The 27,473-nt window shown below is 37.4% G+C and overlaps 3 protein-coding genes and 1 long non-coding RNA gene across 4 annotated transcripts; 2 read left to right on the forward strand and 2 right to left on the reverse strand.

Moving 5' to 3' along the window:
• The first annotated feature begins 1,058 nt into the window (after positions 1 to 1,058).
• Positions 1,059 to 15,395, forward strand: LOC131429514 (uncharacterized). Its single transcript, XM_058593684.1, has 8 exons — positions 1,059 to 1,166; positions 1,220 to 1,387; positions 1,447 to 2,120; positions 2,182 to 2,944; positions 3,055 to 3,574; positions 14,477 to 14,736; positions 14,791 to 15,005; positions 15,068 to 15,395. The coding sequence occupies exons 1-8, from the start codon at positions 1,116 to 1,118 to the stop codon at positions 15,159 to 15,161; spliced, it is 2,745 nt and encodes a 914-aa protein (XP_058449667.1). The 5' UTR covers positions 1,059 to 1,115; the 3' UTR covers positions 15,162 to 15,395.
• Positions 12,764 to 14,384, forward strand: LOC131429515 (tubulin beta chain-like). Its single transcript, XM_058593685.1, has 2 exons — positions 12,764 to 13,336; positions 13,392 to 14,384. The coding sequence occupies exons 1-2, from the start codon at positions 12,901 to 12,903 to the stop codon at positions 14,291 to 14,293; spliced, it is 1,338 nt and encodes a 445-aa protein (XP_058449668.1). The 5' UTR covers positions 12,764 to 12,900; the 3' UTR covers positions 14,294 to 14,384.
• Positions 15,396 to 18,955: 3,560 nt separating the features above from the next.
• Positions 18,956 to 21,152, reverse strand: LOC131429516 (UDP-galactose transporter senju). The gene is made up of 4 exons (XM_058593686.1): positions 20,520 to 21,152; positions 20,309 to 20,426; positions 20,058 to 20,244; positions 18,956 to 19,996 (listed from the first exon to the last, which is right to left on the reverse strand). Exons 1-4 carry the CDS (start codon positions 20,611 to 20,613, stop codon positions 19,256 to 19,258), a joined length of 1,140 nt encoding a protein of 379 aa, XP_058449669.1. The 5' UTR covers positions 20,614 to 21,152; the 3' UTR covers positions 18,956 to 19,255.
• A 5,410-nt stretch (positions 21,153 to 26,562) lies between these two features.
• On the reverse strand, positions 26,563 to 27,083 carry LOC131432933 (uncharacterized). Its single transcript, XR_009229996.1, has 3 exons — positions 26,918 to 27,083; positions 26,699 to 26,832; positions 26,563 to 26,631 (listed from the first exon to the last, which is right to left on the reverse strand). It is a non-coding gene; the product is annotated as an uncharacterized LOC131432933 (long non-coding RNA).
• Positions 27,084 to 27,473: the final 390 nt, after the last annotated feature.

A 27,473-nucleotide genomic window follows, 5' to 3' on the forward strand; every position in this document is an offset into this window, starting at 1 on the left:
TTCGGAATCCATTCGGATCTGATAATGTGGGCGGTTGTTGCACTGGAGTTGGAATTGATTTGGAATTCCACATGATTTCCACATGGAATTCCGAATGAAAATTTCTCGCCGATTCGGAATTGATTCGGAATCCATTCAGATCTGTTAATGTGGGGTGTACGGTGCAAAAAATCGGAGGAAATATCTTTGCCATATACATTTGAAATTTTTATCTGGCATCCCTCTTAGAAAAAACCGTTCAACGGTGGTCGTTCGTTGGTCCAAAACGGGGGATCATTGGATCAATCGTTCAACGGGATGCCAACATGGGACCTTCATTTGCCGATTTTGAAACAGACCGTTGAACCGAATGCCATTTTTTTCGTTCAACAAACCCGGCAGACAGAGGTCCATTGTTGAGCCATTTTTAATATGAGGAGTTGGAGCCTCGTTGGACTAGTTTTACTGGACAATTTCCAAAGTTTTTTCCACTTATTTTTTTAAACTAACACTACATACCTGTACAATACTTCTACTTCACGTAGAATAACAACAAATCTTCTTTCTATATGAAGGTAACACCGAATTTTCACAGTATTTTTTCAATAGAAAGAACAACAGCAAACCGTTCCAGCAAACTGGACGAATATTTCGTGCAGTATGTTGTTCAACAAGCGCTCAACGACCAACAAAATAGAACCGCCTGCTGAGAGGGATCTCTGACTGTAGTGGCCAGGGATGCCAGGTTCACACATTAATCTATGATTCACAGATTTTCAACTTTCTGCACAGATTCTAAAAATGGCACAGATTTCTGGAAATGATCCCAGATTTTGACAGATTCTGAAATTTATTACAGATTTTTGAAATCGATCACAGTTTAGCACCAAAAAGTACATAGCGGTGTTGGTTGAGAGACCTTATTTTTACTCACCAAAATGATTCCGATCTGCTATTATGTTAAGGGAAGCGTGCACAAATTTTCACAGACAGGTTTTTGGCTTGATCACAGATTTAAAAAAAATGACCTGGCATCCCTAGTTGTGGCACTATCGTAATTTTCTTTTCTGCAATAAATATTTAGAAAGATCAACCAGCTCATTTGTTGTAGGGCAATTGTTCACGAAACATAAAGGATGTCCTCTGGCATTTTATACTGTTTGTTGCAATCTGATCAAACAGTAAAGGTATAATATTTTTCAAAAAGCATTTTTAAATAATATGTATATAATTTCAACAGCAAATTTACCACGGTTGGCGGAATCGCTATCGTGAAGATATCGCTATTGGAACATTAGAAATTCTTCAACTTTGCATTGATTTTACCGGTTATGGGTACTCTATTAAACCTGAGGATATAGAACATATAAATCTGCGCGATTTTGTAAGAAAACATGTAATTGATTCGGTAAGTTTCTTAATGTCAAACGTCTGACTATATAATGTATATTTTCCAATTTTATATAGAACTATCGCGACTTAGAAATATTTAGTAAGCCGAATGTGCTGAAGCACTTATTCCAACTACTCGAATTGATGATAGCACATGATCGCCAGGAACTCCTGGAAAACAATATCTGGTTGAACAAAACCATCCGACTGTTGATAGCTTTCTGCGAATCGAATGATGATGAGTGTAAAATGGCAGCTGGTTACTTGAGCACAATCGTTCTAGTTCATTTATCTGTGGTCCATGAACATGCCCGACAAGAGTTGGAAAAGACTAAAAACGAAGATGATTGTGAGCAGTTACAAGATGCAGAAAAACGGCAGCAATATGTATTTAAAGTCAGCCAACTTTTAGAAAAAAACATTGTGTCTTGCTGCGGATATTCTTTAACATTACCATACATTGCCGAGTGGCTCTGCAAGCTGCTGGAAGTTTACCCTGCACTTTACGTGTTGGAAGGAAGTCTTCTGGAAGTGGTATTATCACTTTTGCAACATCGTCATTGTAAGATGTTTTCGACAATTGCAAACTGTTTTAAAAATTTGTTGAACGAAGATGCACAAACCCCTGAAATCATCGAACTAGTTGCGAACTTCTTCGTGCAATCGGCCGGAAAACGATTTGTCCAATCCATGATAACATTCAAGTCAAGTGAAAAAATGGCTTTGGAAATTATTGTAAGCGTTCAGAGGTTTGATGTTTGAATATTAAGAATAGTAGTAGATATGTTAATTCCCTTCAATTTCAAACAGACGACACTGTGGTCAACCAATTTTTGATGAAGATATCAGCGCTAAAGTTCGTCAATATATGTTCCATAACGATGAAGCTATTCGAGGATGCGCTATTGACTTTCATGTCAGTTCACTGTGTCACCCTGATGATCAAGACAACAATAATATTATTTTGTTAGGCATCTTAAAATTATACGAGCGCTACGAACATGCTTCGAACGCCTTAAATGATTTAGTAGCCGATTTATGGCATTTGGAATTTTTTGACGATTGGAAAACACTTTTCAAGCTACTTGAAGGAGAACTGGCTCAGAAGGACAATCTGTTTATGGTTATCTCTATTGTACATGTCATAAACCAATGTTACACGCTTATGATGCGTGGATTAGAGAAAGCGCAACAACCGAACAACAAAACCGTAGACAGTCGGCGTTTACGCGGGCTTTTGAAGGACTTCCTAATCAATTACCCGTCAATACTTCGCAAATGTATTCCATGTCAGAACGCTTATATCGAACTATTGAAGCCAGCATATGCGACATATCATGGGATATTGCAAATATGTAACGTAAACATAGAGCAATTTTACGAAGCCCTGTTCGCTGTTCTTACAACGGTGGCTTACAGTGCGTCGTGTTTTTATGCATTGATACGAACGCTGTCGGCGATTCGTAGCTACTGGCGAATCATTATAGACGTTGAACAAATATGGTCCGAAATTCTAAATAAATATGCAAACGACTTCATTGAAACGAGAGCTCTATTCACAAGTCGAAATATTGTAAGTAGTGCGAGTTTACTTAATCGATTTCGATAATAGGCTTCTAGAGAAAACAGTTATTGTAAATCGTATCTTAGGAGCCTAATTGTATTTTTTTCTTATTCTAACAGGGAAAGGACAAGTCTCTTACAGCAAAGTATGTCACTGGTCAGATCAGACTGACCGCATTTCTAGAGCTTGATCAAAATCTAGACACCCATCTTCCAACTACAATGAGAATCCTCGTCAACGATTTTCGTCTGTTAAACGAGTTTAACTTGGATAGTAATCAAGTGAGCATATTTTGTCGCTTGTATAAATGTGCGTTCTTTGCCGTAATTAATGCGTATCAGTCTGGTACAATCGTTGGAATTTTGGATAACTCCAGTCAGTATGCGTATACAGGCCATCGATTCAAAAAACGTGTATTGGAGTTGCTACGTCTAATGATGAGAAAATTGGCCAAGTTTGACGAATCCCTCGATACTAGCGTGCATGTATTTACTACGTTGTGCGATTTGTTGTTGATGACACAGAGCGGGATTCATTTCGACATTGATGAACTACAGCAAATTGATTATGAAGTTAAACCGGTCGACCTAGAAATGATGGCAAAGTATCTGTTAAATTACCTTTTTTCTAAGCAGTATGGTAAGTACTCAAATGAAATTGTTGTAATAGAACTAGTAAAATCCGACAACGTAAATTTTCTCTTCAGTCTAGTTTTGTGATTATATTTCTGTATAGCAAACATCATCAAAGAACCCGGTCTAGCCACTAGCCAAGGCACCAATACTTTTTAAGACATCCTCCTTATGATCGACCTGGCTCTGTGTTCCTCTATTTCTTGTACCAACGTCCCAATAACATACCTGTGCGTAGTTCCCCAAGCATCTTCGAACAATTCATAGTTCCGTCTTCCACCTGTATCAATAGATGGTTCGCCGTCCCTTTCTCTCGAAAACACTAAGGGTGCGTTTGATTCTCAGCTAACATAGTTCACTCGTGGTCATGGAGAAAAACCGGGGCGGTTTGTAGATGGTGGCGTTTACTTGCCTCGATCGAAGGGATTCAAAATACGCACGTTCATCTGCTAAAATAGGTTTTATAAAGGGTGTTACGATCGAAAATTGGTCAAACAAGACGATTAAACCAGTGTGACTAAAACTAAAAAAAGTGCTTCCCAATTTTTATTTTATTATATAGTTTTATGTTTGAAACGTACAGCGCTATCCCATTTGGCATAAGGTCGTTTGGCATAATACCGTTTGACACAACGCTGTTTGTCATAAACCCATTTGGCATAATGGTTATTTGGCAAACGGCTAATTGACATGATTGGCATTTGGCGAAACGATCATTTGGCATAAAATTAACGTCTTTGAAGTAATAGTACGCATCTAGAAAACCAAATTAAAATTATTTGGACTGCACTAGAGATGGACAATTCGTTCGCGATCGGTTCAAAAGAACTAGTTCTTTTGAAAGAATGAATGGCCAATAGTTCTTCAGTTCAAAGTCGTAGACCTTTTTTGCTCGCTCAATCTTTTTCGAGAACGGTAGTGAAAACTACGTAGCCTCCGTTCTAATTGTGATCTCGGTTTGTCATTCTACAGGCTAACTAAGTATGAAAATAACGAACGAACGACTCTCGAGAACTAGTTCTTTCAATAGAACTCTGCATCACTGAACGGTTCTTTGAAATGAGTTGTTTTGCCCATCTCTAGACTGCACCAATATTCGCTTAATTAAAAAAATAGCTATATGTTTTGTTTAAGTAAAATGTCGAGCATTTTACCCAAATCTGTTCTTAGCATGTCGAATGTTCTTGAGATATATTTCTGATCAAACTAACATTTCTTAGTGAATACTCAGTTCTACGCGAAGCTATTGTCAAACATGTTTTGAATGCAGCCTCGTATAGTAACACCTATACCTCAAACCAACCTGCTGTCCGACCTTGCTGTCGCTCGTTTGGACTTAACTGGGAGATAGCCCGTCAGCTTTGGGTAATCCGAGCAAACGACCTCAACTATATAGAGGTGGTTTGTGTTGGGGGCTCGCGAGGGCAGAATTTCAGTCTAGTTTATACGTTTGTGGTCATATGAAAGAATTAATATCACAGAGTTCGTGTAGACCACTCGTCGCGTACGGTCGCATTTTTCTATTGCTCTGTATTCTTGCGCTTTGCTTCGCTCGGGCTGCGCCATCCGGATTATTGTTGCGTTAGATTTTCGACTTCCGAATCACTTTACGAGTGTTGATGCTTTTAATTCCTTGGAATGTAGCTGCCAACTACTTGTATTTTAAAGGAGGAAATGTCTAAAAAATATACCAGTTGTACGATATATTGAAGCAGGTGCTATTTATAGTTTTATTCGATTGGCAAAATCGATTGATGAATCTTTTGACCGAGGAATAAGTGAGTGTGGTAGGCCTTATTGTAATAAAAAAAGTGTTGTGCTAATGACAGATGTCAGGAGTCCCAAAGGTTACTTATTTGTTAGCGTAATTTCGAAAATTTAATACGGGACAATAACCATCGTGTTTCTGACCATCAAAAGCGCGAGCGCTAAACTTTTTGCTTTTTTGGTAGTGATGCGCCGTCTCGCGGTAAATAGCTGAAGTTGTGGCTATAACGAATTTTCGGTGACATCTTCCAATGTAGGCAGCAGAATCGACGTTCGATCACAGTGTTATAATTACGTTGTCGGACGAACTGCGAGTGTGAATACCGGTGAGATCATTCCAAATTTTCATATTTCGTTGAATCAACGATGCTTACGTATCGCGAAATCAAAACATAACACACTAGACTAAACACCGCCGTCTATTCGAAATATGTTTAACCGATGTATTTTTATTTGTTTTCATTAGACTGTATTATCTTTTCATTTTCTCGTGAAATCAATGGTTCATCTGAAAATTGAAAATTAAACATTTTCACATTTAATATAGCAAATGTGGATTCGCATTTCTAAGATAGTGTTTTAGCCATTCGATATTTTATGGAAATTTTTGGCAAATCAACTACACACGTTTTCTAACTAAACAAGCTTTCCCTATATGACCAACTAGGAATCTTTTCAAGAGATTTCTAAGTATACTAGTTTATATTATATACATGACTATTATATTATATGAAAATTTTGCAAGATTAAATTAATTGGAGCGAGAGCAACTAGACAGACCATCTGGTGTGTGTGACACTGTAAGCAATTATGTTATCGTATATTGAATTGTGTTATATTATATTACATTATATTATGTTATATTATATTGTATTATATTATATTGTGTTGTATTATACCATATACTTCTATTGAATTATTTTAAAAACATTTGTTGTGGGTACGTAAGGGGAGGAAGCATCAGGACATCAGACGAATTGATGAATGGATTAGGGAATTTCTATACTTTTTTGTTCGTACTGAGCTCTGCTCGATGCTTTTAGGTAGAAGGATATTTGCTGTTATCATATACTCAGGTCGAATCGAATTGAAGTTTCACTCACGACGAGTCATTTGTGAAATTCATTATGAGTAGTACCATGTACCACTGCTCAACATATACAATTGTTTTCCTTATAAGTCATCACTTTTAAAGTAATCCTTCAACTAAACATCAAGGTCGTCACAAGGTGAGCTTGCTACTCACAGGTTCCTGACTCATGCCTACACGTGTGTATGTGGTGACAATTGGTCGATGGAAGGTGTTGGTGGCAGTAGGAGAGGGGACGAAATGGCTTATAAACTCAAGCCCATTATACATAATAATATATATCATAGCATATCGCAACATGTCATTTTTTCATTGTATTATATATTATTATTTATAACATTATTTTCACTATTACATTCATAGTTATTACTATCATTTTGCTATGATTAATAATATTATATATTATTTTTATTGATGTGGATATTATCATTATTAGAAAAGAAATACTTTACTTCCTGCAGTGTTGCGAAGATAGAAGAGCATAACTGACACTCTACATTAACTGTTATATATTATTTGTATATTATTTTATCAAATATTATATTATACTATATTACATTTTATTATATTATACCGCATTATATTATATGATTTTATGTTATATTAATTTCATCACACTATGTTTCATTGTATTTATTAATATAAACCATTTATCATGTGGGCGTAAAGGGAGGGAGCATCAGGGCATCGGGCGAATCGATGACTGGACGAGGGATTGTGGATAGCCAGCCCAAGTCACTTGAAGGAAACTTGTTTCCTTCTGAAGGTTAGACATGAGTCTGACGCGCCCTTCTCAAACAAACCATCAGGCGGGTTCAAGCATGTATAGCGATATGCTTCATCCACGCACTGGATATTATGGTTGGAAAAGCATCTTTTTTCCCGCGGAATACGAGTAAGTGACTCTACTTACATATCCGCCCAACCCTTTTTGTTCGCTTTTCGGTAACAGCTATAGTAAGAAGGTGAATGGATGAGTCATATCGGGGCTACTGTAAGTCTACCCGCATCCACTGGCAAGTCCTTGAACTGATGGTGGCTTCACTTCACATCACATCACATCACATATGAAAGAATTAATATCACTCTACGTACGACGGTCGACGTAAACGAAAACTGACCATGGGGGTTGACGAGGTCTAGAAATCGACCCCCTATTGTTTGATATAAGTTGTTATTTGAAATATTCATGCTAAAAAAGTTGTTTTTATTTGACCATCCACCGAAATTGGTAAGTATTATACATCAATATTACAAATGCAAGAAATAGAATTTTCAAAGGAATTTGTTGATGGGGGTCTAAGGCCTAAGCTAATTTTAGTAACGGGGTCCATGACCCACAATAGTTTGGAAACTCCTGCTCTACACTATACATAATCGATAAACATAATAATAAATTATACTTACATCTACTCTAACGTCTCGTTTTGTCGAGGTAGCTTGTGGGGTATGTTCGATCAACATACAAACAGAGCTAAGATTATTTTGAAGAATAACATTTAATATTATTCATATGAGTTAGTTTGGATAAGGATAAAATATTCCAGTCTGTGAATAAAATTGTATACTCTAAAAAATAATTAGACTGTTTACATATCAAGTGTAAGTGTAGAATAGATAATTTTATACAGTAGTGCAAAAATTAGAAATAAAAAATTATAGCAAAAAAAAATCTCACTCTTGTCCCATAAATCCTTATCAAACTTGCCTCACAAAGCAAAGTATTGGCATAACATTCCTGTTGTGGAATTCGAACTTTCTGTTTCAACAGACTTCGCAGTCGATTCTTAGCTTTCAGAATCATTGCATGGCAGTGATGGCATTTCACTAGAGTGATACACCATCGAGTAAGTTTTATTTCAACACTGGGGAGGCCGAAGAACATCACACAAAAAGGAAAATGCACCGCTAAGCAGACGTAAAGTTTCTGCTATTTGAGTCGAAAACACGTTTTCGCTCGGCACGTCAATATAGACATTTCATTTCGATGCAAACAAAAAAGTGTTCTGCAAATAGCAGAAACTTTATGTCTGCTTAGCGGTTCGAATTGAACTGCCGAGTTTTGCATTAAGCAGTTCAATTTGAACTGCTTTGCACTGATGAGTCAAAGACGAAAGGTAAACATACTACCTTGATCAAAACAGTTCCCGGAATCCCAACCGTGTTGCGCTCTCAGTCATCCGAACAGATTTTTTTAGGTTGCCACATCTGTCATTGATTTTCTATCAAATTTTCAGTTTGATATCTGGACATTTGTAAAAATTACGCTGTATTGAGTACATCTGCGATTGTGCGTGTCCTCGATTTTGCATAATTTTCAAAATGGAATTGAACGAGTTTTCATTAAATTAAAAACGGTTTCAATGATGCGACGACATTGCAAATGTTATGAGTGTTTCGGCAACGATACTCGGAAGAAAATAGGCATGGCAAAAACACGGATCCGTTCTGCACGGTACTCACCTTCAATCGTGAGCACACCACCAGGAGTATTGAATACTACGCTTCGTGCCCGTGTTGAATAACAAACACCCTGCGCAGCAGTAAAAGCACCCGTAGCGGTGGTCGTGTATTTACCAAGCAACGGTGCTTGGATTTTCGGGCAGTACTGAAGTCGAGTGTTCCTGACTTCGGCAACACCAAAGCCGAGTGTTTCCGATTTCGCCTTATACGTTGCTTGTACTGTAAGCGTCTATTGCGCCACCGTATGACGAAAAATACGTTTGAATGATTAATTCTTTTTTCATTAATACGCGTTTGATTGAAATCAATTCTTCCACAATATAACCAACGCATGGGTGCTCTTCGGTGCCTTCACGAAATCGACATCGAAAACCGACGAAAACATCAACAAAATCAAAGAATGGATGACCGTAGACCGCAAATCGACTATTTGGAGTATTCTTTGGGCTTTGAGATGTTTGCGTGGAGCAGTTCGCTGAAAAAGACCAGATTTGTGGGCCGAAAACTTGTGGATCTTGCACCACGATAACGCACCGTCACACAATATCATCGTTATCCGTGAACATTTGGTGAAACGAATACCATTCAGCAACCACCGGATTCACCTGCTTTGACTCCCTGCGACTTTTTCCTATTTGGTCGACTCAAGAAACCGCTCCGTGAAACGCGTTTCAGCACCCGAGATGAGATTATGTAAAAATCGCAGATGGCTTTGATAGCCATACCGAAAACTGAATATAAAAAATGTTTCAAGGATCGGATCAAGTGCTGGCATAAGTGTGTTGCAATCGATGGGGGATAATGTCGATTTTGATAAATAATCTTGTATTTTTCATTTTCTGAATAAATTCTGGGATCGTTTTGATCAAGGTAGTATCATAATCGGTTATGTGCTCTAGCACAAAATTTGGCTAACCCCTGGATGACCAAATCTGCATCGGCCAGAAAGAGACGAAAACACGTTTTCGTTCGGCACGTCAGTATAGACATTGTATTTTGATGCAAAGAAAAAACGTGTTCTGCAAATAGCAGAAACTTTACATCTTCTTAGCGGTTCAAATCGAACTGCAGAGTTTTACTTTAAGTAGTTCAATTTGAATTACTATCCACTATGAGTCAAAATCGAAACGCAAACATATCAATTTACATGACTTTGAAACATGGTTTGTTACTAAAAAGAATCTTTTTGCAAAAAGTAAATTTCCCCATACTAAATCCCTTAAAAACTTTAAACCGCGGGCGCGTAAATTAAGTTTCACTGATCGAGCAAAAATTTTGCATAGCTCTAATGGGATCTAAAAGGGCTACGAGAAGTTCGGTGAAGCTGAAATCAAAATTTTGTCCTACCCTAAAGACTCACACATCTTCACAACGAAGGGTGGTACTTCCGGACCTGAGAACTAGTATAGTTTGAATCGGTTTGTTTGGTTAGCAACAAACCTATAAATTAACTCAGATTTGAGCTAAACTTTTCCGATTTATTCCGTTTTTTTGCATTGTCGCTCTAAGTCACGGGTTGCAATTTCAAACACATTTCACCCTGTAAAACTGGATCCGGACTACATCAACTTAAGAGACCATGACAGCTTCCGTTTGAATCTGTGTTTGTGGAAATCGGAGTGATTTCCGGTTCGGAATATACAGTCAATCCGACATTCCTTAAATCAATGTATTTGGTCATTAACTGATTACTGAAAAAACACGGCTATTTTGCTCGGTTTTTTGTGTCTTGTAAAGAAACACGTTCTTGAAATTAAAATTTTTAAACTTATCAGCCTGTTAGAGCAAATTCAACAGCTGCAAGATTTACATGGGTGGTCTATAATGAAACTGAAACTGAAACAAACGTATCCCCAGCAAACCGTTTTAGTTTTATTTATTCGAACAGTTCTACTGTCAAATTTAAAACTGGTATACGCTGCCGTTCTATTTTTTCTATATTTGAAACACGGATAAAACGCTGCTGGGGCTGCCAGTTTATTTTGTTATAAATTCTTGAAGAAAATTTTAAAACTATCATAAATTATGCATCTAGAACTAGAACACTCCTGAATATGCCCTTATAATTCCTAGACTTAAATTTTAAAACTGACATGAATTATACTGCCCATACTCGCATATCAGTCCCATATCAATTTTCGCCGATATTGAGTTAGCTTCAGGAATGCAATCTATCCTTAATATACTCTCAGAAATTGCAATGAAAGTTTATGGTTTGTTCATTAAAATGTGGAAAAAATATCAACTTATTCCTGTCCCATATGCAAAGTACCCGCATATCAGTCCCATTCAGTGCAAATTTCAATAATTTCATTTGTAGCAATATTGGAATAGCAACGGTGTATTATCGATATTTCATGTAATGATACCATGATTTAGCATTAGGTAGCGCAATAAATCAAAAAATTCGAAAATAAAATTTTAATCGTCTTTTTCTCGACATACCGACTTTCCATATGGGACTGATATGAAAGTTTGGGCAGTATACATCTAGAACAAGAACACTCCTGAACATGCCCTTATTCCGTAACCGGATGTCACCTCCGGCTAAAATTCGACATGGTTTTTTGAGTTTGTAAGATTGTTCATTCGATCCTAAGCTAGTGAAAATTAGCCAAGCGGTCTCTGAGATAATCAAGTACACTTTTATTCATTCTTTTGCAAATTTTTCAACGTTATTCTGGAACCAGAAGTAGGATTCGAAGAAAATTCAATAGCAGACTAAGGGCATATTCAGTAGTGTTTTAGTTCTAGATGCATAATTTATGCCAGTTACAAAATTTAAATCTGGATTTTAAAACAAGAAAAACTGGCAGTCCCAGCAGTGTTTTACAGTGTATGAATCTTGCAGCTGCTGAATTTGCTCTAAGAGGCTATGGGGTCTTCCATATAAGTTTAAGAAAATCGGTTGAGCGATCTACGAGAAATTCGGGTGCTTATTTTTGTTACATACACACATACATTATCTGATTCCAGCAAACTGAGTCGAATATTTTATGGCAGTCGGTTCAAAAGTCGGCTTTGACAGTGATTGCATAATATTCCTTTATCAGAAACTACAGCCACACGTGCATTTCCAGAAAAAATTACATTTAACATTGTTACCAAAATTTAGTTGCGGTGATGTTTTATACTCGCGAATTTTGAATGTAGGTTCGGATATTTCCCGAATAATTGTTACAATAGCTTCTCTCAACTCCTATATGTACAATAAAAAATGCATCCAATCAACATTTTTTATTGAACCCATAGTATTTTCATACTGATATAATTACTATTAGACACGCGAAAAAAGTTCTATGCTGTTGAAACCTCGATGGAGTCTCTTCACGTCCTTTTTGTTTATACTGTGAGTGGAGCCCAAGTGGAGCCTCATTCCAGAACACCAAACTCTAATAATCGTCTAGCGAACCGCACCACCACGGAAAAAGTATCTACCGTAGTTATGTGCAATACGTAAGGCTATTGTCCTTATTGTTTTCTACAACTCTAGGAATCTTTTATATCTAGATTTCTCTGAATATTAGAAAGTTAGTAGGAGTAATGTAAAGCCAAAAATCGGCCAGAGCGGCTATGACTACAGATAGCAAATTAACGAAAAAAAATAAATGACTATTGTACTGATCTGATGACTGACGAATTTGTTGTAAATTATAGTGCAATGACCTCAATTATTTTGAAAATGTTTACACAAACTAAGGTATCAAGATCATATCATTCGTCGATATTATGGTACGAACCCATAACAGATGACGCAGAATTCTTTTATGCAATATTCCTCCATATTTGCGCGATAGTATGTTTTTGCATGCTAGTTACACGTGGCGCAAAAAAAAACGGAATCAATCATAGTGTGTCATGAAAAGAAATAGTAACCTTGACTGCCGATGGATAGATGAAAATTTTCACATCGATTTTCATCGCCGACCTAAACGGACACAATTGGAATCTTCTCCTCACATCGAAAATTGAACGGGTAGCGAGTGTTTTTTCTTGGAGCAGAATATCGTAAAATGCGTGAAATTGTTCACATTCAAGCCGGCCAATGTGGTAATCAAATAGGAGCCAAGTTCTGGGAAGTTATTTCCGATGAACACGGAATAGATGCCACCGGTGCCTATTGCGGAGACAGCGATCTGCAACTAGAACGTATCAACGTGTACTACAACGAAGCTACTGGTGGCAAGTATGTTCCACGTGCTGTGCTGGTCGATCTAGAACCAGGAACTATGGACTCGGTGAGGGCTGGTCCTTTTGGCCAGCTATTCCGACCGGACAATTTCGTGTTTGGTCAATCCGGAGCCGGAAACAATTGGGCAAAGGGTCACTACACGGAAGGTGCTGAGCTGGTAGATTCCGTTTTGGACGTGGTCCGCAAAGAGTCTGAAGGTTGCGATTGTCTCCAAGGTTTCCAGCTCACACACTCACTCGGTGGTGGAACTGGTTCAGGTACTCTATTTTTAATATGTTTCCTCACGTTATTTTGAAAATGTTGCTTTCGTAGGTATGGGAACACTTTTGATTTCAAAAATTCGCGAAGAGTATCCAGATCGCATTATGAATACATTCTCGGTCGTTCCATCACCAAAGGTTTCCGATACAGTTGTAGAACCATATAACGCTACGCTTAGCGTGCACCAGCTGGTGGAAAACACAGACGAGTCTTACTGCATAGATAACGAAGCGTTATACGATATCTGTTTTCGAACACTAAAGCTCACGACCCCAACCTACGGGGATTTAAACCATTTGGTGTCAGCCACGATGTCTGGCGTTACCACCTGTTTGCGCTTTCCCGGTCAATTAAATGCGGATCTGCGCAAGTTGGCTGTGAATATGGTTCCATTTCCTCGATTGCATTTCTTTATGACTGGTTTTGCGCCACTAACATCCCGCGGGTCGCAACAATATCGCGCTCTAACCGTACCAGAGCTAACTCAACAAATGTTCGATGCCAAGAACATGATGGCCGCATGTGATCCACGGCACGGACGTTATCTGACCGTTGCGGCAATATTCCGCGGGCGTATGTCGATGAAGGAAGTCGACGAGCAAATGCTTAACGTTCAAAGCAAAAACAGCAGTTATTTTGTGGAATGGATACCTAACAATGTTAAAACAGCCGTATGTGACATCCCGCCACGGGGTCTGAAGATGTCCTCTACGTTTATCGGCAACTCGACCGCGATTCAGGAGATTTTCAAACGAATCGCAGAGCAGTTCACTGCTATGTTCCGGAGGAAGGCCTTCCTGCACTGGTACACTGGCGAAGGAATGGACGAGATGGAATTTACGGAAGCGGAAAGCAACATGAACGATTTGGTCTCCGAGTACCAGCAGTATCAGGAAGCGACCGCCGACGAAGAAGGAGAATTTGACGAAGAAGAAGAGGGTGGCGATGAGTAAAATAACTGAAATTGTTCGTTAGTTTTGTAATGTTAGTGGCAAATAATCGTATTGTTATGCGCTTGAATAGAATTTGGTTTTCTTCAAAGTACCTTTGTTTCTTTCATTGATGTTTTTACCATAAATCCAGAAACTTTTCTCTCGACTTTCAATTATAAATAATGTTATATAACCTATTTTCAGATTGGCATGAGACTCCGATTGCTAAACAAAAACAAGTCCTAACGAAATACATCGATCTATACAAGCTTCACAAATCCTTGCCTCGAATCACCGACACCCATTATATTGTAGCCAATTTTTCGATCGATACGCAACTGGAAAAGCAAATCATTCAATTGATGGTAGTTTTGCATCAGGTTGACACGTCACAGTTCTGCGAAATTATTTGCCAGGCAGCATTTCAACTGCTGATAGTGTACAAATCGGAATCCAGCGTCAAGGTGCGTATGACGGATAGTAATTTTCAATAAAGATTGTAACGATTTTAATTTCAGCAATTTCTCAAAAAATTTCAATCGTTTGCATTGGCAAAACTCACCGTTACCGAGAAGGAAGAATGTGCGAATGTAATAGGAAAAGTAGTAGAAAAAATATTAAATCACCTGATGAACATAGTGAACAATGAAGCAGACGATAAAGTTGCTACGTGTATGTTTAAATTGATTGAACCACTATTGCCCCAAATTTCGATCGATGAGCGACTTTCGATGTACGTTTGATTTTTCTTTGATCTTTGTTGTTAATCATTGAGATGTATGATATCTTTTACAGGGAGAATTTGCTCACGAGACATTCTGAATTCGAAAAGTTATCGGAAGCTGATCGCAAAGCTGTCAACCGTTTCGTGCGATATTTGAAAAAGTAAAGCATCGTCTAATGAATTATTTCATTACTCATTTTATTTTACAAGAGTAATAACAGGTATGAGTCCTATTTCAGCCATACACTATATATGTATGCATAACAGGATATAGAAGGGTTCACTTATCATAGAACTATGTCGAAATTGAGCCCTTATTCTTTAGTAAGTTGACCTTTTTTTTCATTTTTTGAGCCTAAAACGAATCCATATGTACGCCATTGAATAATTATTAACAAGAAGAAGGAAAATAAATTTGTTTTTGTAATTCACGTGTTCCTGCTTTAAATACAGCGAGACCACTGTCCATGAACCGTTAAAAATCATTTCGATGCGAAATTTATATTGAAATTCAATTGTCCTGAACGGCGGGAGTGTTATGACTATCCCTTATAGTACACTTTGGAGAGGAAATGGTTCCGATCGGGTGTACGTCATTTGGCATAATTGTAAGATGGGATTCCGGAAGTAAAAATTTTATATCGGCCCATATTACCGATCTCACTTCCACTTTCACATTCACTTCACTTACATGTCACTTCACTTTATTTTACCTATTACCAATATCACGCATAGTGAAGTGATCACTGTGGTGGAAAAAACTATTTTTTTCAACAAAATGTTGGTGGCGTGATGGTAATAATGACATCAAGTTCATCCAAGTATTTACTTTTGACTCTAAAGCGACTTTCGTAATAAGGACCTACATTCACTTCACTTGATTTCCACCGTGAAATGATACCCATAATAAGGGTCACAGCATAAATTAAGTAAACATAGATTTCTCACTGTACGGTGACACTAACAGCACCTCTAGTGAGAAACGGGTGCACTTTTTTCCATTAGCTACTGTCATAAATCAAATAAACATAGATTCCCCAGTGTAATAGTAATATAGGCGAGCAACCCGTGACACCAAAAGCGCCGTCTGGTGGAGTATGGGTGCGTAAATGCTCCTAAAATGCATGCATAAAGTTGCCTGCGCATTTAACACAACCACAGAAGCTAATGGAAAATAGTACACCCGTTTCTCACTAGAGGTGCTGTTAGTGTCACCGTACAGTGAGAAATCTATGTTTATTTGATTTATGCTACTGTGGTTGTGTTAAATGCGCAGGCAACTTTATGCATGCATTTTAGGAGCATTTACGCACCCATTCTGCACCAGACGGCGCTTTTGGTGTCACGGGTTTCTCAACTACAGTACTATTACACTGGGGAATCTAGGTTTATTTTATTTAAGGTCACAGTCACTTCACTTGGTTTTCACCGTGTAGTGACATCGGTAATAAGGGCCACCGTCACTTAAAGCGACGAAGCAAAACCGGTTTGACCCTCTCAAGTAGAAGGTAAAAGTAAAAATCAATTTTTTTCTGATCAGGCTCTGCCTAGTCTAGCTGTTCCGTTCTATATTTATAACTGATTCAATCTAGAATAGTGGAACTCACTTTGATTTCTCAACCGCAAAATAGTCTCAACTGCCAACAGTTTGGTGCGACATTTACGTTTCCAAGTATAATTATACATGGGCAACGGAATTTAGCTTTCATATGGATGAGTGTGCCAGTCATAATAACAATCAATTTAGCGTACATAATTGTTATTCAAAAACTACAAGCGATTTAATTGTTCTTATAAAAATAAGAAAACTGCTCTCATTTGGAATATATGTTTCACATGAAGAAAAGATAAAATAATTTTAATTTATTATATTCCAGTCATACTAATATTATATCAAAGTAAAATCATTTGATTATCATTGAAAAACACAGAATTTGAGTGAAATTTATATAATTAATGTGTTAATTTCAAATAAGACACATGTGATATTCCAATAAAAGGTAAGTGAAAATCACATGAAACATACATGTTGCCTAGAGTGATTTTTATTATATGCAAAAAGTAACTCTTACGTGTAAAGTATTATGGAAAATAATCACATGGTTTTGCATTTGACTGCTAAGTGATTTTTGTTTTGAGTGTAGTTGATACACGAAAAAACATTTTTTTCTTAACAATCAAACAGAATTATTTGAAGAATACTTCAATTTTCTGGGCATTTATGGATACCACTCTAATAGAAATGTTATTCGTTTGAGGCAAACTAATCAGTCGCCCAATTTTCGACTTCGTAGGAATCGAAAAGCTGCTCAGCTAAAAATGATGAAATCTAATGGTAACCGAAAGGGGCCTAGTGTGGTGAATAAGACGGGTACGGTAGCAGCTCCCAGTCAAATGCTTTGAGTATATCCTGAATCGGTTTTGTTATGTATGCAGGTGCATTATGTTACAAAAATATTTTTCTGGCCCATTCTGGTCGTTTTCAAATCAATTCATGATTTGCATTGATCATTTATTGTCTATGGCGATCTGGTTTTGCAGTCAATGTTTCTGGTTCTCCCGCCATGATTTCTATAGTTTAGGATTCTTAAAATAATTCCATTTCTCATCATCAGTAACAATTCGATAAAAAACTGGTTTTCTTTCGTGTCTTTGAAGTAGAATTTCACAAGTGCTACGTCTGTTTTCCATCTGTCTTTCAATGTGAATTCATGTGACATCCATTTTTTACTCTTTCAGACTTAACCCATAGCTTTTGAACGGTCACAAATTGTTTATTGTTGAAACATTTAACATTGCTGCCATTCGCTTTTGACTAGAATTAGGCCATTATTACCGTTCTCACTTCCACTTTCACATTCACTTCACTTGATTTTCTGTATTACCAGTATCACGCATAGTGAAGTGATCACTGTAGTGGTAAAAACTCATTTCAACGAAATGTTGGTGGCGTGATGGTCATAATGACATCAAGTTCATCCAAATAATTACTTTTGTCTTTGAAGCGACTTCTGTGCTAAGGACCTAAATTTACTTCACTCGACTTTCACCGTGAAATGATACCGGTAATAAGGGCCAATCACTTCACTTGATTTTCACGGTGTAGTAATACCGGTAATAAGGGTCGTATCCTTTTCATCCAATATCGTTTGTAATTAATTGATGCTTTCCACAAATCATCACTATTTGGTACGAACTTCGACATTTTTTACACGATGTAAAAATATAATATTGTTTGCTCAGGATCAGGGTCATTTCACCGATAGCCATTTAATCGAAAGCCGTTCCGCCGAAAACCATTTCACCGAAAGGGTTATTTCGCCGAATGATATTTCGTCGAATGGGCCACTTCGCCGAATCCTGAAATCGTCCTAAAATCGTAATTGGAATTCATTTAAAATAAAGACAAATAAAAGATGACAGCGTAATGCCCGTTTTGTTGACCTACAATTGGACTTCTTGAATAACCTGTTTCTTCAAAATTTTTCACACACGGCTTCACAGTTAGAGGCCCAATATTATTATATCGTTTATTTAAATAACCTTATTAATTGTGGTCGAATCAGGAACCAAATCACGCGTTTTTTCGATAACGGCCAATAAACCATCCATCAACATTCACTTTGAAGAGTAATTTCTAATGACTCAGCACTCGCTTTTTTCTTTCGTCTGGTGTTAAATTTAATACTCTATCTTTCATAGCTCGCTTGCAATTTCTTTCGAACAGGTGGCTTATTGACCGTTCTAAAAAAACGCGTGAAATCATAATGGCTCAGGTGGCTGGTTCCCATGTTTATCGGAGATTCATCTCTTGCCTTACGCGTTTTCTAATCATTTTTCCGATTGGCAGGAAATTGAAAAGAGGAATATTCAGGAAAGGAGTTTGATGTCACACAAAAATGTCACACAAAGCGTTCCAATAAGGATGTGTGATAGTTTAATTCACGTGTCAAAATCTGTACATTAGAAGCGATCCTTTGCTCTCTCTATATATATTTCAACTAGTTTCATTTTGTTATACTGTCTTAATCACAACATAATTGGTAAACGTTTTCACCGTTTTTGATTAAATAAATCTTTTGTAAGCTCAAAACACTTTGATTATAATTCTAGTGAATCGAGCTAACCGGATATTCTTAATAGTACTGAGACGCAAACTACAGACTGCTCTTGTCTTGCACAGTCAAGCATCAATTTAGAGGCTGTTTTTTTGGTTACTAACTCCTACTCGACAAAATTCCCCTCACTCGTACTAACAACTAAACTTCTTCCATCTGAAGATCTATGTCGTCTTCATCACTATTGTTACGCATCAAAGCCTTCCGCGATTCGTCTTTCCCGCTGGAACTGCTAGTACCAGGCTTGTTGGCAAGATTAACTACAGGGTTGAGAGAGTAGAGATAGATTGCGTACGACACAACCCCGATCGCAAGTACAGTATTCAAGTACACCGGTATGGCAAACAGTAGATAGCACAATATTGCAGTGAACATCAGTTCCAACGCACTGGCGAAGGTCTTCAGGATCGAGTTCAGATACTTCAAGAAAAAACTTGTTATGATGCCGATAGCGGCGTTGTTGATCAGTATCACGAGGACCTCGAAGCGGAACACCTCAACCAGATGTTCCTGGGTGACGACAGCAGAAAGTTCCCCTCGAAACATCAATATCAGCAGATTACATACGATCGAATCAACGTACATAAATACATTCTGAACGTAGATATTGATATCGGAACCTTTGCGTTTCAACAAGTATTCGTTGTAAACACCGGCCAGACAGGAGCATATTGTTTGCACCAAAATCAACACGGCACTAAAACTGAGATCGAAACCGGAGATATTTTTCCCATGAAAGGTGCTTCTATCGCCGCCCGCAGTTGTTTCCCTTGATTCATCCGAAGTCGACAGAGAGAAGTTCCATTGTTTCAACATACATCCTAAGGTAAGTAGGCACAACGAGAACCATTGCTTTCTACTGAGATATTTTTTGAATATCACCTGAAAATAATCTTACGATGATCATTCCTCTTCATTGTAAGTAATGAGTTGAAAATATTACCTGGAAGAGAACTCCAGTGATTACGACCCGTAGCTGTAGCAGCAAGTAATAAGTAGTCGGATCAAACGTAGACAGATTAACGAATGCAAGATTGTTGTACAAACAATACAGAAACGCAGGAACAAAATATAGCAACAAAACTTCGCTTTCTTCGACGACTTTGATAACGAGGGATTTGAAAGAGTTCCTAGAAGAAAAAAAAAGAACATAAAATGTTATCACAAATTTGAACCAAACATGAAACTACTTACTCCCTGCAATACAAAGTGGTAGATATGACTAATTTCAATACCTCCGTCAATAATACAACAAGTACTGTGTTGTAGCTGTAACTGTTATCGGCACGTTGCGATGCTGTCACTAGAATTCCTGTAGAACCAAACGTATGAAATTGGTACTAATTTTGTATTCGTTCAGCTTGAGCGTGAAGAAAATGTTTACAACTGCTGCTGAAGAACTTACCTTGGCTTACGAAAAGTGACATATAACCGATGAAGATGAAGACACTCTTCTTGCTTGGGAACAATTCTCCCCAATTTATTCGAGGATTCGTCATTGTGATATTTTTTGAACGTATTTCTATATCAATAACTAATAGCAAGATCAGATAAAATTGAGTAAATTACATAGGATAACTTGCGTTCGATATTTATCTAGCCTAGTTCGAGGTTCGTTCATTTAACATAGTTAAATTGGTGGTTTTCGATAACAGATATCTACACCGTACGACAAAGTTTTGATATCAGATATTTTAGTATAACCATAGTTCAACGGGATCAACAAACTGGAAAATTACGAACTTTAAAATCTTAAAAGAGTTCATATAAGTATTTGCCAGCGTATAACTAAACACATCAAAACAAACAATTTCATCGCATGAAACTTCATCACACTGTTAGGGCGTCCTCAATACTAATTTTATATTACATTTCAAAATAAAACCCACCCGGCCACCCCGCAGCTAATAAGAAAACTCTCGGTTGATTTTTCAAATGGCCGTGACAGTTTCTCTTTAGATAATTGTGACGTGATTAAAAAGTTGTTTTTGGATTTTACAATTCTGTTTATACAAAAAGTTGAGTTTAAACGTGAAAACCGCTTGGTAATTAATAGAACAGAAAGTAAACAAAGGGAAACTGTCACTTGCTATCACGGCCTTTTGAAAAATCAACCGAGAACTGTCACAGTTTATTCCCAGTAATTTTGTCCGTCGAACGAATCTCACTCCTTTGTAATTTAGTAAGATTGATGTTGGTTGTTTTTCGCGACTAAGGCTGCAGACAGAGTGAGGGCGAGAAGCTGAGTTGAGCTGGTGACTAACATTAGTTGGTCAAAAGCGGGAAACATACTAGCAGCAAATCGAGGAATCCTGTCAGAGTACAAGCGAGAAATTTGCTCAGATTTCACTCTGATTTGCTGTAAGTACATTTGCCACTTTAGTCAGCGCCAAGCTCGGCTCAGCTTCTGGCCTCCACTCTGTCTGCAGCCTAAGATTAATCTGCGGGTAATTATATCGTCTCATTTACTATTTCTAGTAAAATCTAAAATAAAAAAAAAATAGTTTCGTCCCTTTCTTACTAGCAATTGAACTATCGCCCTGTTTGTTGGCTTGGAACACGGAGGGTGAAACTTACGTGAACAAATGGAATGACAGTTTCGCCCTTTATAGTTCTTTGTATTACTAAAATTAAGATTTTTATAGAATCCGAATTTTTAGGCAAAATTGTAGGATTTTGAAGCATTTATTGGTAGGTGAGAGGAACTCGATTTTTTTACTTTTGTAAGATTCTCCCTTCTTTAAAAAACAGCTGATATGTACTTTTTATTGAAACTAACACTGTAGAATCAAATTAAAACGGCTCAGAAACAAAACCGTAACCGCTAGCGGAAGAGAATGCCGGAACCCACATTATCAGATCCGAAGGAATTCCGAATCAATTCTGAATTGGCGAGAAGTTTTCATTCGGAATTCCATGTGGAAATCATAATGAATTCCGAATAAATTTCACCAAATTAATTAAATTCGTTTACGACATTACTGTGTAGACTTTCTAAGACATGTGATAGAAAACCAGATTCAATCACTTCCATGATGATTCTAGCAGCCATTTTATTCGAAACTGCTTTATTATATGCTTGACATTTAGCATTGCCGCAATTGTCGGGGAATATAAGGATTATTGAGAAAACATATATAAATCAATACAGCGATACCTTAAACTGACATGTTATGACAATAATAAAGCTACACACTTGTTTTATTTATTTATTTATTTATTTAGGTATAATCAACAAACACAATATGGTCCTAATGATAATTTCTAGTAATATATAAAAAATTTCCAAGTATCCTACTGCGTGATAGATTGAAGTCAATTACTGATTATCGTGAAAACTACCTGTCAAACTGTTGATCAAATTTTCAGTAAGTGTGTTTTTATTAATCAAATCAAAATCTTGTAGAGTTTATCAAATGGGTTGAAGTACAGGTCCTAAAGTTTTTAAAACATTAGAACCACTAAAAACTTTTTGTTTCCTTATAGGCAAAAAATAATTTTGTATCACTTATCCACTTGCTGCCTACACAAATCGTTCAAGGGTAATTTCTGGTGGACTCGACGGATTGTGCAGTGTTTTGGAAGGTGCTCACAATTCCGGTCAGCCAGAACATTTGACCCTTTTTTCGTGGAATAAAACCATAGCAGGTTGGAATTTTCTTCATTCGTTTTTGTGAATATGTGTAGTTTTCTAAAATCCGAAAATAAAAGAATTTTAACCTAAGGAAAATAAAAAAAAAAACAAAAAATTACCGAACAATCAGTTAGATCCATTTGGTTTACAGTTTACGGTAGTTGTTTGACAGTTCAGCAATTACCGAACGATCGGTAATCAATTCAATTACCGAACTGATTACCGAACGTTCAGCTGTTGAAAATTCGGTAAAAAATTACCGAATTCTGCGAAATTTTCTAAGTGTGTAGTTAGTTCGTCGTAAAGGAAGTCGAAGAAATGCACTGTTGCGAAGAGCCCGGGGTCGGACGTTGATATTAATTTCGCGGAGCAAAGCAGGGTAGTCAATCCTATCGGTCAGAACATCAATAAAGCACGTGCAACATCTCGACGAACTTGTAGTGTATCGAGACCGATTAATAACCCGCGACTTACGTAGCTTGGTAGTTGGTGAGGATTGTTCCACGGTAAGCGCCGTAGGGCGAAGCGAATGAATCTGCGTTGTATCGATTCGATTCTCCGTTTATGTAGTGATTCCAAACGACAGAACAGTACTCCAAGGATGAACGAACAAGCGAGCAAAACAGAGATTTTAAACAGCGCACGTCTGTAAAATGTTTAGCCATCCTCATTACAAATCCTAGGTTGCGAGAAGCTTTGGACACGATATAGCTAATGTGTTGCTTGAATGTCAGTTGCTCATCGAGAAAGACACCAAGGTCTTTAACACACGTCGTTCTGACTATCGGCGATCCTTCCAGAAAGTAATCAAAATGAAATGGCTCTTTCTTCTTCGAGAACGTAATGGTCGAGCATTTGTCAGGATTCAATTTCATACGGTTTACTTTACACCACTCGGCGAAGCTCAACAACTGTCGTTGAAGAAAACCTGCATCTTCTGGGCTTCGAATGTAATAGTAGATCTTAACGTCATCGGCAAACGATAAACGAGGGCCCTCTAGAGTAAAGTAAAAATATTAAAGGCCCGAGATGACTACCCTGCGGAATTCCGGACGAAGCGATAAACTCATTGGAAACGTGATCGCCGATTTTCACTGCTAAACGACGATCTACAAGATATGACTGCAGCCACCGAAGGATGTTAGAGCCGAATCCAAGTCTTTCCAATTTAGCAATTGTTATATTGTGATTTATTATATCAAAGGCAGCAGAGAGATCGGTGTAAATAGCGTCTGTTTGTAAGCCTTTTGACATACCATCAGTCACGTAGCACATGAATGACAATAGGTTCGTGGTTGTGGAGCGCTTGTGCATAAAACCATGTTGAGTATCAACAATATATTGCTTGCAGTGGTTGAAAATCGGTTCCAGAATAACCTTTTCAAACAGTTTAGGAACTGCACTAAGCGATGTGATGCCACGGTAATTGTTCACGTCTTTTTTGTCACCTTTCTTATACACTGGGAACATAAAAGAAGATTTCCATAAGTTGGGAAAAACTTCTTTAGAGAGTGACATCCGAAATAGTCGACAAAGGGGAGCAATTACACCAGTCGAGCAATTTTTCAATATAACTGCCGGTAAGCCGTCAGGGCCAGAGGAGGTAGACGACTTCATGCAAGCGATAGCCGTCCGAATCGAATCCTCGTCAATATGAATGAGATTCAAAGAATTATTAGATTCTGGAACGTTGAGCGCGGCGAGTGTAATTTGTTGCGGGCTTAAGGTTGCGTTTGCAAAGGCACGAGAAATTTTTTCCGAAAAAAGCTGGCAGATTTCCCGCTTACACGAACCAGTAAACTCTCCAAACTTCATTATAGAAGGTAACTCAGACTCCTTCCTTTGCTCGTTCACGTGTTTCCAAAAAGACACTTTAGTCCTAAGTTCGAAGCATTCGACAACAACATGTCCACACTCAAGATCAAAATTTGCTGAGATATGATTAAACCATTTGACGGCACATTTAGCATTCACAGACATTTTCATAGACACAACTTATACAAAGGTTATATGCACATAGCTAGAATAAGCGGCAATAGTCAAATGATTCTATCGCAATTATTCACAGCCCGTATAGAATCGGATCGCAAAACGAGAATGAGGGACCGTTTGTTGCTTTAGAGAGAATCCCCACAGCAGTATGCTAACCTGTGATGCCCAGACGAGTCATCGAGAGAAATTCGCTCTCGTACTGGTGTCCATTTGTTAAATTAACCATGCCAGTTTTTTTGTTGCTGAGATGATATCCGTCTCTCTTTGATGGCACTCAATGAATCGTGTGAAGAGTTGTTAGAGAGCGTTCTTTGATACGATGACCCTTATTACCGGTATCACTACACGGTGAAAACGAAGTGAAGTGATTGGGACCCTTATTATCGGTATCTCTTCATGATGGAAATCAAGTAAAGTGAATGTACACTCAGAAAAATAGTATGGTAACTGTTACTATATAGAGGGCCAACTTGACCATGAGCGTATAGTGGTTTTAAGCCGACTATGAAATCAGATGATTTCAACAATAGTCAAGTTTATGTTTACTATGAATGGTATCGGCTCTAGAATCGTAATATTGAACAGTGTATTGTATGAATAACTAATACGATTGAGATGGTTAGCCTAACCATGACCGAATATTTTTTTTACACTGTAGTTTTTGCTATAACCAGAGTCAGGGTATTTTTGACATTTCACTTATAGTTATTTTGAAACTAAAAGCAGTGGTTGATTCAACAATGCTGAAGATCAGCAAAACATGAGCTAATGTTAAAAAGTTTTATGAATTTAAATTCTAAAATAAGAACAACAAAATAGTTTTATTAAACTCTATTTTATTTTCGCATCAAATCAAATGATACCTGGTGAAATATTGCTTAGCATTGCTTGATAGCATCAGTTGATCCAAGGCTCTGTCCTGTGGAGTTTTTCCTGAAGCAGGAATTGGCAGCAGGAAAGAAATTATTAGCCAAGTCCAGATGCAAACCTCGATACCCACCTGCGATTTTCCGTCGGATTCGAGCGAATTGAATCCGGGAATCAAATGATAATCTTCCTTTTCATCAATCGCTTGATGTTGTTTCTACAGCGACCGATAATAAACCGTATACGAGATGTTGATTTCACTGGAAAACATAACCGTTGCGGAAAAATTGTTGAAAATTGAATTTCAACGACGGATACTAGTAAGGCTACTAACTTTACCTACCTGCAAGACCTACCAAAGTACACAGTCACAATATAGAATATTTTGTTCAAATCCATCACTGATGTGTTACCCATGTACGAAATTTTCTGCTAAATTGTAACTTTATGTGACAATAACAGTACACCCGTTCATTGACAATTTGTATAGTTAGCACAAATGTAATACATAGTACACTCAGAAAAATAGTATGGTAACTGTTACTATATAGAGGGCCAACTTGACCATGAGCGTATAGTGGTTTTCAGCCGACTATGAAATCAGATGATTTCAACAATAGTCAAGTTCATGTTTACTATGAATGGTATCGGGTCTAGAATAGTAATATTGAACAGTGTATTGTATGAATAACTAATACGATTGAGATGGTTAGCCTAACCATGACCGAATATTTTTTTTTTACATTGTAGTTTTTGCTATAACCAGAGTCATGGTATTTTTGACATTACACTTCTAGTTATTTTGAAACTAAAAGCAGTGGTTGATTCAACAATGCTGAAGATCAGCAAAACATGAGCTAATGTTAAAAAGTTTTATGAATTTAAATTCTAAAATAAGAACAACAAAATAATTTCATAAAAATCTATTTTATTTTCGCATCAAATCAAATGATAATGGTGAAATATTGCTTAGCATTGCTTGATAGCATCAGTTGATCCAAGGCTCTGTCCGGTGGAGTTTTTCCTGAAGCAGGAATTGGCAGCAGGAAAGAAATTATTAGCCAAGTCCAGATGCAAACCTCGATACCCACCTGCGATTTTCCGTCGGATTCGAGCGAATTGAATCCGGGAATCAAATGATAATCTTCCTTTTCATCAATCGCTTGATGTTGTTTCTACAGCGACCGATAATAAATAATAAACCGTATACGAGATGTTGATTTCACTGGAAAACATAACCGTTGCCGGCAAAATTGTTGAAAAATTGAATTTCAATGACGGAAACTAGTAAGGCTACAAACTTTACTTACCTGCAAGACCTACCAAAGTACACAGTCACAATATAGAATATTTTTTTCAAATCCATCACTGATGTGTTACCCATGTACGAAATTTTCTGCTAAATTGTAACTTTATGTGACAATAACAGTACACCCGTTCATTGACAATTTGTATAGTCAGCACAAATGTAATACATAGTAGGTTGAAAAACACTACACGATAATGTGCTTACTACATAAATTCTGTTTATATGGACTACATGAATAATGTTTTCAAACTTCATAATCGTCTTTTAAACCATGTATCTATTTATGGTAACATTATTATATTGTGAACATGTTTACATGGTAGCAATAACTATTTCGCTTCTCATATATATCAAGGCTCGAGAGCAATTTCACCTTATTAGAAATTGTGCTTTTAACTATTTGTTCTTATATTTGAGATGACTACCATTGTCAGGATGACCATGCCAGAAAAGTCATAAATACAAATAGTTTAGTCAAGTCGTAGTCTTTGTGGTCTAGTAATTTATACAATACAAATGGTGAATAGTCATATATCATGATTGTTGACACTTTTTAA

The sequence above is a fragment of the Malaya genurostris genome, chromosome 2 (genome assembly GCF_030247185.1).
Source record: "Malaya genurostris strain Urasoe2022 chromosome 2, Malgen_1.1, whole genome shotgun sequence".
In the NCBI taxonomy this organism is placed as follows: domain Eukaryota; kingdom Metazoa; phylum Arthropoda; class Insecta; order Diptera; family Culicidae; genus Malaya; species Malaya genurostris.

Excerpts from the sequence above, each read along its gene's own strand:
- LOC131429514 (XM_058593684.1), top strand. The coding sequence starts at position 1,116 with ATGTCCTCTGGCATTTTATACTGTTTGTTGCAATCTGATCAAACAGTA. Across the intron at positions 1,388-1,446 it reads GAAAACATGTAATTGATTCG|AACTATCGCGACTTAGAAAT; the intron begins GTAAGTTTCTTA and ends AATTTTATATAG. Across the intron at positions 14,737-14,790 it reads AATCGGAATCCAGCGTCAAG|CAATTTCTCAAAAAATTTCA; the intron begins GTGCGTATGACG and ends TTTTAATTTCAG.
- LOC131429515 (XM_058593685.1), top strand. The coding sequence starts at position 12,901 with ATGCGTGAAATTGTTCACATTCAAGCCGGCCAATGTGGTAATCAAATA. Across the intron at positions 13,337-13,391 it reads CGGTGGTGGAACTGGTTCAG|GTATGGGAACACTTTTGATT; the intron begins GTACTCTATTTT and ends TTGCTTTCGTAG.
- LOC131429516 (XM_058593686.1), bottom strand. The coding sequence starts at position 20,613 with ATGACGAATCCTCGAATAAATTGGGGAGAATTGTTCCCAAGCAAGAAG. Across the intron at positions 20,427-20,519 it reads GTCACTTTTCGTAAGCCAAG|GAATTCTAGTGACAGCATCG; the intron begins GTAAGTTCTTCA and ends TTGGTTCTACAG. Across the intron at positions 19,997-20,057 it reads TCACTGGAGTTCTCTTCCAG|GTGATATTCAAAAAATATCT; the intron begins GTAATATTTTCA and ends GATTATTTTCAG.